The 14,889-nt window shown below is 39.3% G+C and overlaps 1 protein-coding gene across 1 annotated transcript in view; it reads left to right on the plus strand.

Moving 5' to 3' along the window:
- Window positions 1-9,728: 9,728 nt before the first annotated feature.
- antxr1a (ANTXR cell adhesion molecule 1a) overlaps window positions 9,729-14,889 on the plus strand; it is a 71,423-nt gene continuing 66,262 nt past the window's right edge. Inside the window, exon 1 of the mRNA XM_084389394.1 lies at window positions 9,729-11,162. Coding sequence (XP_084245520.1) covers window positions 11,020-11,162 — 143 coding nt within the window. The 5' untranslated portion in view covers window positions 9,729-11,019. The remainder of the gene's footprint in view (window positions 11,163-14,889) is intronic.

Below are 14,889 nucleotides of genomic sequence, written 5' to 3' on the forward strand. Positions count from 1 at the left end.
CATATGCAGTACACCCTTCGGGTTCGTCCATATGTATATCTCCACATAATTCCTTCGGGGAAGAATGTGGCTTCTGCAGCGTTCTCCTAATGGAAAGGGCACTTTCCCAGTGTTATCCAAAGTCTCGCTGTATGGGTTACCACGGAAAAACAGTGACAGACACTATCTGTGTAAGCCCTCTACTATTGTCCTTCCAGGCAAGAAGGGGTAGGAGGCTTGCATAGGGCACTGGAAATTGACAGCAGCTGTGGCACTTTGGTAGGGACTCCGACGTCGCGACGAACGTGACTGACTAAAAGGGAACTTCTCGATTACGTATGGTAACCCTGGTTCCCTGAAGGAGGGAATGGAGACTCCATGTTTCGTTGCCACAGCTCCTGTACCCTGCTGTGCCGCCGGGCCAACTGCTCGGCTCTTCAGCGAAAACTAAAGTGCAATCGCACCTTCTGCTCATTATATACCGTGCTGCATGGCAGAGCAGCTGCTTCAAATGATTGCACACCAATGTGCATTGGCTCTTTTATTTACACTCGAAGTAGATTTGCTTTCTCGAGCGAGATTCCTATCAGTTGGATCACTCTGATGTGGCGTCTCCGTTCCCTCCTTCAGGGAACGAGGGTTACCATACGAGAAGTTTTCCTCAGACCCAAATATAATTATTTCTATTTTATTTTCATTTAAAGAAAATGACTTGAAAGCCAAAGCTTGAGTTCTTTTAAACAGGCCAACAGTGGTTGTAAAGCAATTTTATCGTTATATTTTAAGGAAAAATAGAGACCACAATCAAGAGGTAAACTAGAGGAGGACTAATTCGAACACTGAACCATCTGTTGGTCAGATAAGAACGGAACCACTGTAAGACTTCGCCACAAAGGCCCAAAGATATCTCCAGGCATTTCAACAGGGCCTCATGGTCGACCAAATCAAATGCAGCACTCCGATCTAATAAAACTAAAGCTATGGATTTCCCAGAAACAGTTTCTGTAAAAATTTTGCTTGAAACTCTTAAAAGAGCAGATTCAGTACTGTGTAAAACATTCAAACCAGATTGAAACGTTTGAGGACAATTTATAGCCAAATAATATTGTAATTTAGTCAGTACAACCCTCTCAATGATCTTTGAGATAAAAGGTAGATTATAAATGGAATGAAAGTTAGAAAGAGAGGGAAGATCCAGTTTTTTTTTAAAGATATGGCGTGATCACAGCCAATTTAAGACTGTTAGGGAGCAGACAAGCATTTGTTAATAATCAATAACAGGCCAGAGCCAACTGTGTCCATGATTTCTCTCAGGAAAAGAGGTAAAATAATATCCTGAGGACAAATAGTAGGTTTTAGGTGACCAGGAGGTTTCCATGATGGTAGTTGAACAAACTCAGGGTTACAGGATTTCGAGGTTTCGAGTTCATAAAACCAATCCGATGCAATCGGTTGTTGGCACCATGAAGCTGATCATCAACTTTTTCTGTCAACTCAGGCTTTGATCCTGAGTTTAGGAGTTTAGGTGTGATATCAGTAGCGAACAGCCAATCACATGCTGTGGAGCAGGGAGACTGCGATTCAATTCTCGCAAGAGAAGCGCATTGCGGATTTTAAATACATAGCAGGGCCGATCTGACGGAGATACCCCCGCACTTGCAGTGCCTTCTCCGGCGAGGTAAATCCGACACAGGTATGTGGGGGGAGGAGATGAACAAGATGGAAGGCCAAGACGCGGTCCACAATCATCGCACTTAAGCTAGGCAGTGACCGCACTACTAATGTTAAGTAGTGTTAAACGGTCATACACCAATGTAGCATTGCAATTTAAAACTAAATGAGACATATACACTCACCTAAAGGATTATTAGGAACACCTGTTCAATTTATCATTAATGCAATTATCTAATCAACCAATCACATGGCAGTTGCTTCAATGCATTTAGGGGTGTGGTCCTGGTCAAGACAATCTCCTGAACTCCAAACTGAATGTCAGAATGGGAAAGAAAGGTGATTTAAGCAATTTTGAGCGTGGCATGGTTGTTGGTGCCAGACGGGCCGGTCTGAGTATTTCACAATCTGCTCAGTTACTGGGATTTTCACGCACAACCATTTCTAGGGTTTACAAAGAATGGTGTGAAAAGGGAAAAACATCCAGTATGCGGCAGTCCTGTGGGCGAAAATGCCTTGTTGATGCTAGAGGTCAGAGGAGAATGGGCCGACTGATTCAAGCTGATAGAAGAGCAACTTTGACTGAAATAAGCACTCGTTACAACCGAGGTATGCAGCAAAGCATTTGTGAAGCCACAACACGCACAACCTTGAGGCGGATGGGCTACAACAGCAGAAGACCCCACCGGGTACCACTCATCTCCTCTACAAAAAATGTAAAAATGTTGCCTGGTCTGATGAGTCTCGATTTCTGTTGAGACATTCAGATGGTAGAGTCAGAATTTGGCGTAAACAGAATGAGAACATGGATCCATCATGCCTTGTTACCACTGTGCAGGCTGGTGGTGGTGGTGTAATGGTGTGGGGGATGTTTTCTTGGCACACTTTAGGCCCCTTAGTGCCAATTGGGCATCGTTTAAATGCCACAGCCTACCTGAGCATTGTTTCTGACCATGTCCATCCCTTTATGACCACCATGTACCCATCCTCTGGTGGCTACTTCCAGCAGGATAATGCACCATGTCACAAAGCTCGAATCATTTCAAATTGGTTTCTTGAACATGACAATGAGTTCACTGTACTAAAATGGCCCCCACAGTCACCAGATCTCAACCCAATAGAGCATCTTTGGGATGTGGTGGAACGGGAGCTTCGTGCCCTGGATGTGCATCCCACAAATCTCCATCAACTGCAAGATGCTATCCTATTAATATGGGCCAACATTTCTAAAGAATGCTTTCAGCACCTTGTTGAATCAATGCCACGTAGAATTAAGGCGAAAGGGGGTCAAACACAGGATTAGTATGGTGTTCCTAATAATCCTTTAGGTGAGTGTATAAAAGCATAGCAAGTGCGTGAGATAACAACAGGGAGGACCGCAGACGGCATGCCACAGACATTGGCGCCATCTTCCAATCATACATCTAGATGTCTCTAATGGCTCGTTTCCACTGAGCGGTACGGTACGGTACGATACGGAACGGTACGCATTTATTTGCGTTTCCACTATCAAAGGTTGTGAATGGTACCAAAATGTGGAACCGTACCGTACCACTTTTTGGGTACCCTTCCGTTGTGGTACCTAGCACAGTGGTACGGTACTAAAAGGTGGAGCTAGACTCACTGCAGGACATTGATTGGTTGACAGAGAATCGTCACTTGCGCATGCTACAAGTGGAATGACAACATAAGAAGCGCCATTTTTTAATATACAGTTTAATATAATACTACTGTTACTGTGTCACGAAATGTAATTTTAAGAGTTTTTCAGGCGAGAATAGTTGTTTAAAGCTCAAATCTGTGGTTTATTTATAAAGATTTATGAAAATTTGAGATCCATGCAATCACCGGGCGCTCGGTGACAGCCTTTCCTCGGCTGGTCCTTCTGACGTTTGCCGCTGACTCTGACGTCTCTGTAGTGGTTAAACGAGATATAATTCGTCTTGTGTAGACCTATCCGGCAATCTTTGGTCTTGTGAATCTATAATTTGTTCCCTGGCCGAACTGAGGGCTAAGTGAAATTTCATAACTTTATATTTAGGCTAGTTAATCGTTAGACTAGAGCGCTGACTTTGTATGTTTGACTGAATTGTTTGCTTTATTTCTTATTGTATAGCTTCTTGTACTTTTTACTTATACTTTTATAATGGCTATTATTGATAAAACTGAAATTTAACAAAAAGAGACAGGGTTTAGTTTTGTAATTTTTTATTTTATTACATTGAAGATGATCTGAGGACAAATGCACATATTGCCTGAACCATATCAAATAAGTTTAATATTTTTAAAATTTAAACGAAAAGAGGCAGGGTTGTGTTATGTATATATATATATATAGGCTAACGTTACATGCAGTGAATATAATCAATCCGCGTTGCCTGAACCACATTTGTGTGGCTATAATGTTTAAGATTTCTTTAAATGAAAACGTAAAGAGGCAGTATGGTGTTTTATAACATATTTCGTTTTATTGTTGCCTAAAATGTACATACAGAGCGAGCTGACTGACGCTTTGAAGAACGCGCTGTTTCATTTGCAGATTTACCGGACTCGCGTCCTCGGGAGTCATTCTCCTGAGCTGGACTTGGCAAGTCCGAACTTTGCGTACTTGCTATTGAGAAACGCCTAATGCCGGCGGCGGCGCTTGGCTTCTTGTGACAAACATGCCCAGAAGCAAGAACCAGATCTGCTGTATGTCATCCATTGTTGTTTATGTCGCTTTCTTCTTTGTGCGAAAATGACGTTGATCGCTTCTTTCTGGCATAGGCTACACCACGTCTATCAAGTAAGGGTACTGTTGGCAGTGGAAACGCTAGCCGATTCATGGTTTACCGAACCGTACCGTACTGTACCGTACCGTACCGCTCAGTGGAAACGAGCCATAACCGGCAGATGGCAGAATTCTGCCTCTAACACCTAGACAAATATATCTAGAAACATTTGTTCATTAAATATTTTTCATTTTGATCATCAGTAAAGTGTTTTCTGTTTTCTGCTTGACTGTATGTGACGTGAATTGATATTCAGCGGCCGGAAAATCTCATAAAGATAATCTGTTGGAAGAGGACCATTTACATCCAAATGATATTTAATTTACACAGAACAAAACATAGATTTTAAAACGGATTAACCTGCCATTTTCAGTAAAATTTACTCAAAATGAAGTGTTTCTGTGCGTGCTATTATGCGTTTAACTTTAATCATGCCCAAAAGATATCTGTTTTAAAGGAGTAGGTGAGTTATTCACTCCTTGATTTACTTAATAAAAGCCTACTTTGAGATTCTGTTGATAAATGTGTTTTTAGTGCATTATTTTCAACATTTATTGCTAGCCCTGCAAAAATAGAAGCTAGCAGCTGCTCTGTACAGAAACTAATACCTCCATCCATGTTGGGCACTAGCACTACTGGAGCCTGCCCATGGGGATGTAGTGTACCTTTTTTCTCAGCATGGTCGATTAAGTTTTGCTTATTGACTGGAATAAGCAGTGCACAGTGTATGTTGACTGTGGGTGGTTGGTCATAGCAAGAAAAAGGGTGAAAGGTTTCCTTTTCAATGTGTCCGATTCAACGTTTTTCAAAAAATGCTTACTGCACCTTTAATTGATATACAGAGATTTTATTAAGGTAGCATAGCTATTCATTGTTGTGACATTACAAAGCCACTGAATATTTGAGTGTAATACTGTAATATTATTACAATTTAAAATAACTGCTTTTTGTTTTAATATATTAATTTTTTTTATTTATTCCTGTGATCAATGCTGAATTTTCAGCAGCCATTTCTCCAGTCTTCAGTGTCAATCTTTCAGAAATCATTCTAAAATGCTGATTTGGTGCTCAAAATACATTTCTGAAAGTTCATTTATTTGAAATAGAAATCAATGTGTTTACTGTCACTTTTGATACATTTGTGTCCATGCTGAATATAATATTATAAAAAAAATATATATAAAAAAAAGTAGTGTTTTTGAAATATTGGGAACACTGTAATTCTGCTGAGCTGTTGTTTGTTTCAACTTCAAAGTCCAAACAGGACTTTACTTGGCAGATAAGGCTGTTTTTCTTCTCAAGAGAATAATGAGTAGTACATCTTTTCAATAAAACATGGTGATTAGCTATTTGCTATTTGTGTAAAGTTTCCTTAATGCAATTGCAATATGACAGATTTCTTTGTAAACATGTCATGATCTTTCTGTAATTAAAAATGATTATTACCAAAGCATAAAAATGAATACTTATTTATAATAATAATAATGTAATGAAACAATTCCCTGGTTTCACAGACAAGGCTTAAACTAGTCCCAGACTAAAATGCATGTTTCAGTTGTTTTAACTGAAAGCAACTTGCACTGACAATCTTAAAATATGTCAGTGGCAATGTTTTGTCTCAGGATGCACACCAGTAATGTTTTTTTGTTTTTTTTAATGGCACTTTTACAAAAGCTATTAAATTTTATTTTTCTAAAAAATTTGTGAAATGATTCATTAACATATTGCTCCACCCTCCTCTGTTCACTTAAATACATGCAGGCATAGTGAGTTTGGTCTCATATAATCGGATCGCTGTCTGAAGAAACATGGTAAACTCCCATTATAACATTGCTTATGTTTATAGTTTAATAAATAGATTTTAGGATTTTCAATAGATATTTTTCACAATTAATTACAGGACTCATTAAATGTGTCAGTTGCATGTGATATTTTATACTTTTTTTATACCTGTCAATGATAAATTTCCCCTAAATAAGTTTTGTAAAGCAAATATGCTTTTATTATACATTATTGTAAAATTTAATTCAACCCAATTCTGCAGCTTCAGGAAAAACTATTTAAAGTTTAACATTGGATAAATTGCTTTATTTGCTTGTGTTTGTTGACTGTGAAGAGGTCTGTGGTTTTGGGTTTGTTTCTGTGCACTGTCCTTCCTCTGGTCAATGCTGCATGCTTTATGGAGGGACGCACAAAGACAGGTACATACAGACATAAACTTTCCTTTGCTTTTAATGCATAACGAAAGAGTATGACGCAATTCTCTTATCCTTTATAGATCCGTTTTGCCATGACTCAACAGATAAGACATGGCATCCTATTGGATCCACTTGGAGAAACAGTAAATGTGTGGACTGTACTTGTTCTGCTGAATCCATGAGATGCTGTGATCAGTAAGTATATAAAATTTAGTAACTAGTGACATTACCTATTGATTTCCTCCATCAATACAACAGAATTGAGTTACTATGGCCCTGTCCACATGAACACGGGTATTTTCAAAACCAGTTAGGAAAGTTCGTCCACACGCAAACGCAGTATTCGGTCACTGAAACCAAACTTTTTTGAAAATTCCTGCCAGGGAGAAGATTTTTTGAAATTCTGGTTGCAATTCTGGTTCTGCTGGTATGAAGTGTTGTCATGTAGACGGTGAAACCGGAGATTTTGGCTTGTGACGTCGGAGTGCGTGCTATGTCCTTTGTTTGACGTCAGATTGTGTGCCGCTATCTACTTTGTTTACATGAGGCGAGTCTGTGCAAATACATGCACAGTTCTCCCATTATATTGTGGAACAGAGGCGTCAGAATGCAATACTATGCAGGTCTCTGCTTATGGCAACATGTTGTTAGCTACCCGAAACAGTAATAACCTTTTTTTCTGGCTTCTGATTGGCCAACATGGCTTTATGGTTAGGGTTATATTGCCATCTGTTGGTTTTGCATGCTCTTGACAACGCTTCATAACTTGTTTTTGTGTTTTCATGTGGACAGAGATTTTTTTTTTAAACTGTGCTTGTGTGGACACGATTTTTTTTTACAAAGGAGGAAAAACTCAGTTTATAAAAATACCCGTGTACGTGTGGACTAGGCCTAAAGTAAATGAGACCATTTTGGAAGCTTAAAACTTGTTTTTATAAAAAAGCACTTATATATATTTTTTTTTTTGTGTGTGTATTACTTGAGCTGTAAAGTTCATGGTTCATTTTACGGATGATGTTGAGTTTTAGGTGTTACATTGTCATGGCAAGAAATATATATTTTTTTGATCCATGTGCAGAATTTATTTTTGAAAAATACTTTAAGACCCAAAGCCACAGTGTGGGATCACTGTTGCCCTCTATTACAAAAGCATTAGGTTAACTAATTCATTTTGGTTCCCTTTTGAGGAAACGTTGCGTCTGTTGCTTACACTATGGGAATGCCTTCAGTGTGTGTCACACGTGTCTGAAGCACGTGTGTAATCACGTCAATTCTATTGCCAGAGGAAATCATGATGTCTCTCAACGCGCTGGCATGACACCTCCTGAGCCTTCTGGTTCTTCCGAATCTCCGTGATGATTTGTCGCCTCGCATAGTCACTGGTTCACTATCGAATTATTCGAATGTGCAAGGGCTACACAAGCAAGATATATGAAGATGCCTCAAATAGAAGAGCTTGTGAGCTACCTCTCACCTGGTGTGGCGTCTTCGCTGAATGCTCCAATCTTGCCACCTCGCGGCTGGTGGGCAAGACCTACGCAGCGGTGGGCAAGGCTGGTGCAGCCCTACACACCATGGCAGTGTTGCAGGTGTACTAGGCCAACCTTCTCAAAGACCTGGATCAGGTGAGGGATTGGCACCTGAGGCAGTCCTGGAACTCTGTGTCATGAAGAAGATGGCCCATGCAATCACCATATCCAGGGTCCATCTGCCCCCGTAGCTCCCTCTTTCCTGCTCCCTGAGACTAGTTCCTGGCAGAAGGGTCAGAAGGGGAGGGTGGCGGTCCGCGCTTCCCTCCAAGGAGTTGGGGATCAAGGCAGCGTGACTGGAGGAGGCTAAAGCGGGACCTTGGGGAGATCATTTCAGCTTGTAGGTCTGAGGACCCAAAGCCGTGAGGTCCTGCACCAGGTCTCCTCAAACACACCCCTCCCCCTCTCTGTCTCATAACTCTTAGTGAGGGTGTTGTTTTACAAGTGGTTGTTGGGTCATTGGCCTCACAAGGCCAGGGGTAAGGTAGATTTTTCTCAAGCCTCCGGTAGGAGGTCGAGCAAGCTCTCCCAAAGAAGGTAAAGTGCTCAGAGGAAAAATAATTAAAAGACAGAAGAGGCATAGAAAGTTTGAAACAGTGAATGTGGTCAAAAATTGCTATTTTGCGATTCACTCTCTGGTTTGTTTTGCCTAGTGGTAGAGGCACATAGTGCTTTCCAGAGAGTGTAGGTGTTAGACCAGGATTAGACAACTGGAGATCCATGAAGGGTTACATCACTATTACCATTCCACTATCTCATCTGTTGCCCCCTCCAGAGTCTTTCTTGAGCCGCCAGTAGTTTAGGAATACTCTAAAGACCAGCGGCAGGTAGCAACCATCAGCCTATTGGTCATCACATGTGACCAGTCTCTCTGTGGCTCCCTCTGGTTTATGTAATCAGAGGTAGAAGCAAGGCACCACGCTTCCCCTGTGATTCGGCTGTATACCAGAGAAGGGCTACTCCCGGGCGTAGCACCCCCTAACCTGTCGCCTTCCCTCAGTTAATTACCTAGAGGTTGAAGTGCAATCAGGACTGCATTCCCTCCGCTTGGGTTGCTTTTTAGAAACTTTTATGATGCTTGAGAAGGTGGAATAAAATTGGTTGATTGCCACAGGCACTTGGTCTAGTTACGCTCTTTCACATTTGAAATATTTAAATGGCCGTGGCTGATGCTACGTCTACAGCTTTCCTTGCTACCTCTGTTCCCATGGGTTATAGAAGTTCTATTAGAAGGGGCATTGAGTTGAGGTGAGTGTTCATGCCTCTGATATCTGTGCTTCAGACACCAGTGCATGCTAAAGGCGTTCCCATAGCATAAGCGACTGACGCAACGTCTTGTTCCCTTTTCAGGGAACCGGGTTACATGCGTAATCCAGAGACATTTTAACATAACACACATACATTTTGTGGCACAGTGTTGTACTAATATGATGCATAATAATTTATTTTATTTTGTTTAATTTCTGTAGAATGGCGAGGCCCACTGGTTATGCTGACAAGTGCACAGTGGAGTACGATTACACTACATGCACATTTGAAGTTTTTGAGAAAGTTCCATGTGCTCATGGTGCTGTTGGTAAATGACGGCCATGAATTAGGGAAAGAAATCAATCATCATTTTTCAGTTTTATCTGCTGATTTAAAGGGCAATTACAGAAATGTCCAAATGAACATGAAATTTGTATTACCGGTCAAAGGTTTGGAAAAATTTTGATTTAATGTTTTTGAAAGAAGTCTCTTGCTCACGAAGTGCATCTATATAAAATGTATAATAATTGAGGATTAAATCCGCATATTTGAATGATTTCTGAAGGATCGTGTGACACTGAAGATTGGAGTAATGATGCTGAAAATTCAGCTTTGCCTTCAAAGTAATAGATTTCATTTAAAAATATATTCAGATAGAAAACAGTAATTTTAAATTGAAATAATATTTCACAATATTGCTGTTTTCACTGTATTTTGGGCTGGTAGTGTAAGTTAACATGATTTGAGGTATTTAGGCAACCTTATTAACTGCATTTAACAATAAAACTGTAACTGAAATTAAAATGAATAAATTATATAAATTAAAAGATGTAAATTCTAGTTTACATTTTTAAATGTACACCTGTGTTTATATAAATAAAGCTGAATCAATACAATGTGTTTGTTAGCATTCTTTTTTTTCTTCTTTTTTTTTTTTACAGCAGCACAGACCTACTATTTTGACACTTTTTCAACTCCATGCCTAAACTGTTAATGCTTGAAATTTGGTGGACAATATGGTTAATGTGATGCGGTCAATGAACATCAACATTTTCACTAACATTTCTTACCACTAGATGGCAAAATAACAACCTTAATCACGCCTTGGCTTTCTTTATTGCTTAAAAAAAAAAAAAAGGATGGAAAGTTGTTTTGGAGTCAAGGGGCTGAGAGAGACAATGATTTTGCACTGTCTGGCAAAATCACGCTCACACACACACACACACACACACACACACACACATTCTCAAACATAAACACACACAACCACACTCCCTCCCACACTCCATCAATCTAGCAGCAACTAGGGCAGCGAGCAGAAGTGTGTCAGACTTTTGGGTACATGTACACATTTACATGTGTGTATTTGGGCTCTAGAAACTTATTTCTATCCAGATACATTTTCTTATTTTTTCTGTAAAACATTCACTCTGCCACCACAGGACCCTAGAAGAACAAAGAAGACAAATTCAGTCTTTTGGAGAATGCTTTCTCCAAATTAGGTCTCCACATAAGGATTACGGATTGTTAAGGACCCTGTGAAACCTTATTTTTCTCTCATGGTCACTTTTATATTTTTCCTGTAGTCCTGACATTTGCTTGACTCAAACAGTGCTTTACAACATGTGCAGACTTTGGAGGATAGCAGTTTTGCTCTGTGTCAAATTGGTGGGCACTGCGAATGGAAATACGGGACTTGTGCCGGAAAGAGGGACTGCAGCTTCCTCCTGCTATGGGGGTTTTGACCTCTATTTTGTTCTTGACAAGTAAGTTATCCAGTTATTTACCACTTCTCCTTACCATGCATGGTTAAGCATGACAAAACTCCATAAATGCTGTGTTGGCGTCTGCATACCATTTAAGACTCACGATGAGTGAACGGATTAACCTTATTTAGTTATAATAGACAGTGGAATACACATGTATAAATTACAAATGCACATGTAGAAATAGGCTTATTTAAATGCAATGCATATCTTAAAGCTTTTCAGGTTCTGTTACAGTGAGGAATGCTAAATTAAGTGATGCTTTCATGTTGCAACCCATTGTTTTAATGGAAACTAACTCCAAGAGTCACGTCCGTCTCTTTAGGATACTTTGAAGATCATTTTAAAATGAATGCCTATGCCATTTAAACACTCACTGACTGAACTTCATTACATTAGATGCAGAATAAGTGGCATCTGCTGACTAATGCTGCACATTCTTTTCTGAGAAATACTTCACTTTTCTTCATCATTTTTGCTCAGTGACTTTTATTAAAGTCAGTTCTCCTCAAGTTCACACAGGTGTCCTATCAGAGGATCCACAGATGTAGATCATCACAGTACATATTATCCACTAACGTTCAACAACAGCAAAGTACCAAAATAGCCTATATTTTGTCTTCACTATATCTATTGTTTTATACTTATTATATTGTTTTTTTTTTTTTGTGAAATATTTTGCTTTAGTTTTATATTTTATCAGTTAGTGCAGAATGGCATTGACATATAAGAGTTAATGTGAGAGAGAGAGAGAGAGAGAGAGAGAGAGAATGATGATAAAGATAATTGTTTTCCTCTGTAACACATGTCTCATCTAACATGAGGTGAGAAAATTGCATGTTTGGGGTCAATGCGGACACATTGGCTGGATGCAAGTAATGCCCTCTGAGGGCAGTTTACAAATATGCAGCTCTGAGCCAAAAGCCTGCAAGGGAATAATAGATTAAACAGCTGGTTTAAGAGGCTATTTGCCATATTAGTTCCACATAGGCAGTTGAATAGAAAAGTAATGTTCTTTTATGCATTTTGACTACAAATTAAGGTTGTTTTAGTTTTGTTTGATAGTATGCATGGCAAATCACAAGCTATCTTGACCTAATTTTGGCATGTATTGTGGCGAAAGCCCTAGGACCTATAAGAACACATGGAAAATCAATTACATACGGCTCTGAACTCAATCATCATGTTTGCCTGCGTGCTGTACACAGTATACACACACATGGACATACGTACATTAGATTGGATGTGGGTCACAGTTTCCAACTATTTTGATTCTACCAGTCTAAACTTTGGCTCTACTTGGCAACTTTTCCCCAGAGTGTTATGTTCATGTTCGACGAATGTGTTTTAAGTAAAAAATAACACAGCTGTGTTTCCTAATACATGTAAATCATTCGTCATGGATAGCCTGGCAGTTCAGCTGTGAATGTGATGTATTTGTTGGACACATTCATATTGTTACATACAGCTGTATCTCAACTCATTTCCCCTTTACGCCACTGCCTTGGATCCTGTGTGTAAATCGAATTCTGTCGGATCTAATTCATTTTCTCTTCGGTCGTTCGCTTTTTTGTATTCAGAAATAACATTTTCATGAATATAACAATGTTGATTTGATTATGGTATTGCATATTGGTGCAAAGGACATGTCGTCATTTTCAGCACCCAATGGCCAAGACACTCACTCTGTCTTTCATCATCTACAAGACTTGTGAAGTCAAAATATTATTGTTCTATTAGAGACACAAAATTAATTCTAGAAATGCTATGAGAGAATAAAGTTAATGAATGCAATGATGACAGAACATGCCACCAAAGCAAATAGCTAAATTACATTCATTTCAGGATTTGATTTGCTATGTATACTTTCACTTTAATAACAGCAGCACTCAAAGTGACTTAAACGGATGGTCATGTTCTTCAGAATGATTTGAAATGTGCATCTTGTGCTTCAATTGAATCAAGGACATCTGTAACTAATTTATTTAACATCATACATTTTCTTTGAATTAAAATTTCAAACTTTGTTCAAAATTTCTAAACGTTTCTCTTTATTTCATAATAATGTTAATAACACCCCCTTTTATTATGGCAGTAAAGGTAGGGTAGGCAGCATTAGGCAATCTGAGAGGCTAACATTAGCAAGCTAGCTTTGAAAGCATGATTTCCCACCCTCCCTCCAGAAGCCATGCTCTCAAAAGCCACGCCTCCTTCAAAACACATGAACGCAGTCTGCATAGTGTTATGAGAGACGGCGTTAAATTACCTCATGTCTCAAGCCACATAACATTACAATCATAATGAACGTAAACAACTTACAGAGCACTAGATGCACCACCTGACTGCTGCAGATTCATTTCGGTGTTGATAGTGTTGACATAGAAACACATAAATCCGAGTCTGAGAACGCGACGGGTAGAACGTCAAGGGTTGCCATCTCATAGTTACTGTAACAATTGACATGGCGTGAACGCAGCATAAGCTCGTTGTTTTGGTTCAGGAGGAACTATAAAAGGCAGCTGCTGTTTGTTTGTGGAGCTCAGTGACTGTCTGTCTACAACTCTGGATAGCCTTACAAAACGCGCTGATGACGTGTGATGTCTGCGTGAGGAGGTATGGACATGCTGACAGGCAGGTAGGACATTCTATTGGACCGAATGCAATTGATTGGACGAAAATATTAGGTCCTGTGACTTCCACAGAATATATTAGACCACTTCTATTGATTGCTATCAGGATGTGTAGAGTTTTAACCAGTAGCCTATAACAAAAAGTGTTTATAAAAAAAAATTGCAGCTACTTTTAAGGCTATTCTGTGCCTGCACAAAATTCAGTGTAAAGATGCAATTACACATAAAAGCCAGACTAAATCATGCATGCTCTGACCCACTTCAGCCCCTAGTATCAAAATAGACAGTTGTAATTTGATTGTAAATACATGTACTGTATGCCACCTCAGAGCAGCATTAAATAGTCGATGTAAAGACACCTATATGTCACTGCAAAGTGCCTCTGTGGCACTTTTGTAGTATAAATTTGGCAAGATACAATCAAATCTGACTATTGCAATAGTTTCAGCATTATTTTGCAAATCACATTCATGTATTTTAAATGCTATATACAAACACAACTTGTCATAATCAGTCATGCGGTGTTACAGTCTATTTATAATGCAATGGAATTAATTTAGCATATAAAACATGAGCCTTGAAGCTATCATGGGACAATACCATTAAGTTTTGGTTACTGGTTTACACGGGTTAATTTATCAACACAAATCAATCAGCTTTGCCTTGTATCTGAGTTATGGGAAAGTCAGGGTTTGGTTGTTCTACTTATGGGCCATCTCTGTGGCTCCACTTTATAGCTTGATGGTTTGGCTCCTGAGCTCAGGAGGGTCTGTGAAGGACATTTACTGTTCTCCTCCTTTCATTCAGCTCAATCACTTCTGCAGAGAGTGCAACAAGAGAACAGTTTAGAAGCAGTGTTGGGAATAAAGGCACATGTGTTATGAAACTAATAATATAACTCATAACACTAATGAGCAGGAAGGACTGTTATTGTCTCTGGAATAGTTATGGAACTTCTGGTCAGTCACATCATTCTTTCAGATAAATATTTGTCCATTGTCCCAAATTTTCAGCATACCGGTCCTTTTTTTAAGTTATTATAACTAATTGATACCATTTTGGTACATGTGACACCTGTGAATTGGATCATTGAGGGT

This window comes from Rutilus rutilus (genome assembly GCF_951802725.1).
Source record: "Rutilus rutilus genome assembly, chromosome: 19".
NCBI classification, from domain to species: domain Eukaryota; kingdom Metazoa; phylum Chordata; class Actinopteri; order Cypriniformes; family Leuciscidae; genus Rutilus; species Rutilus rutilus.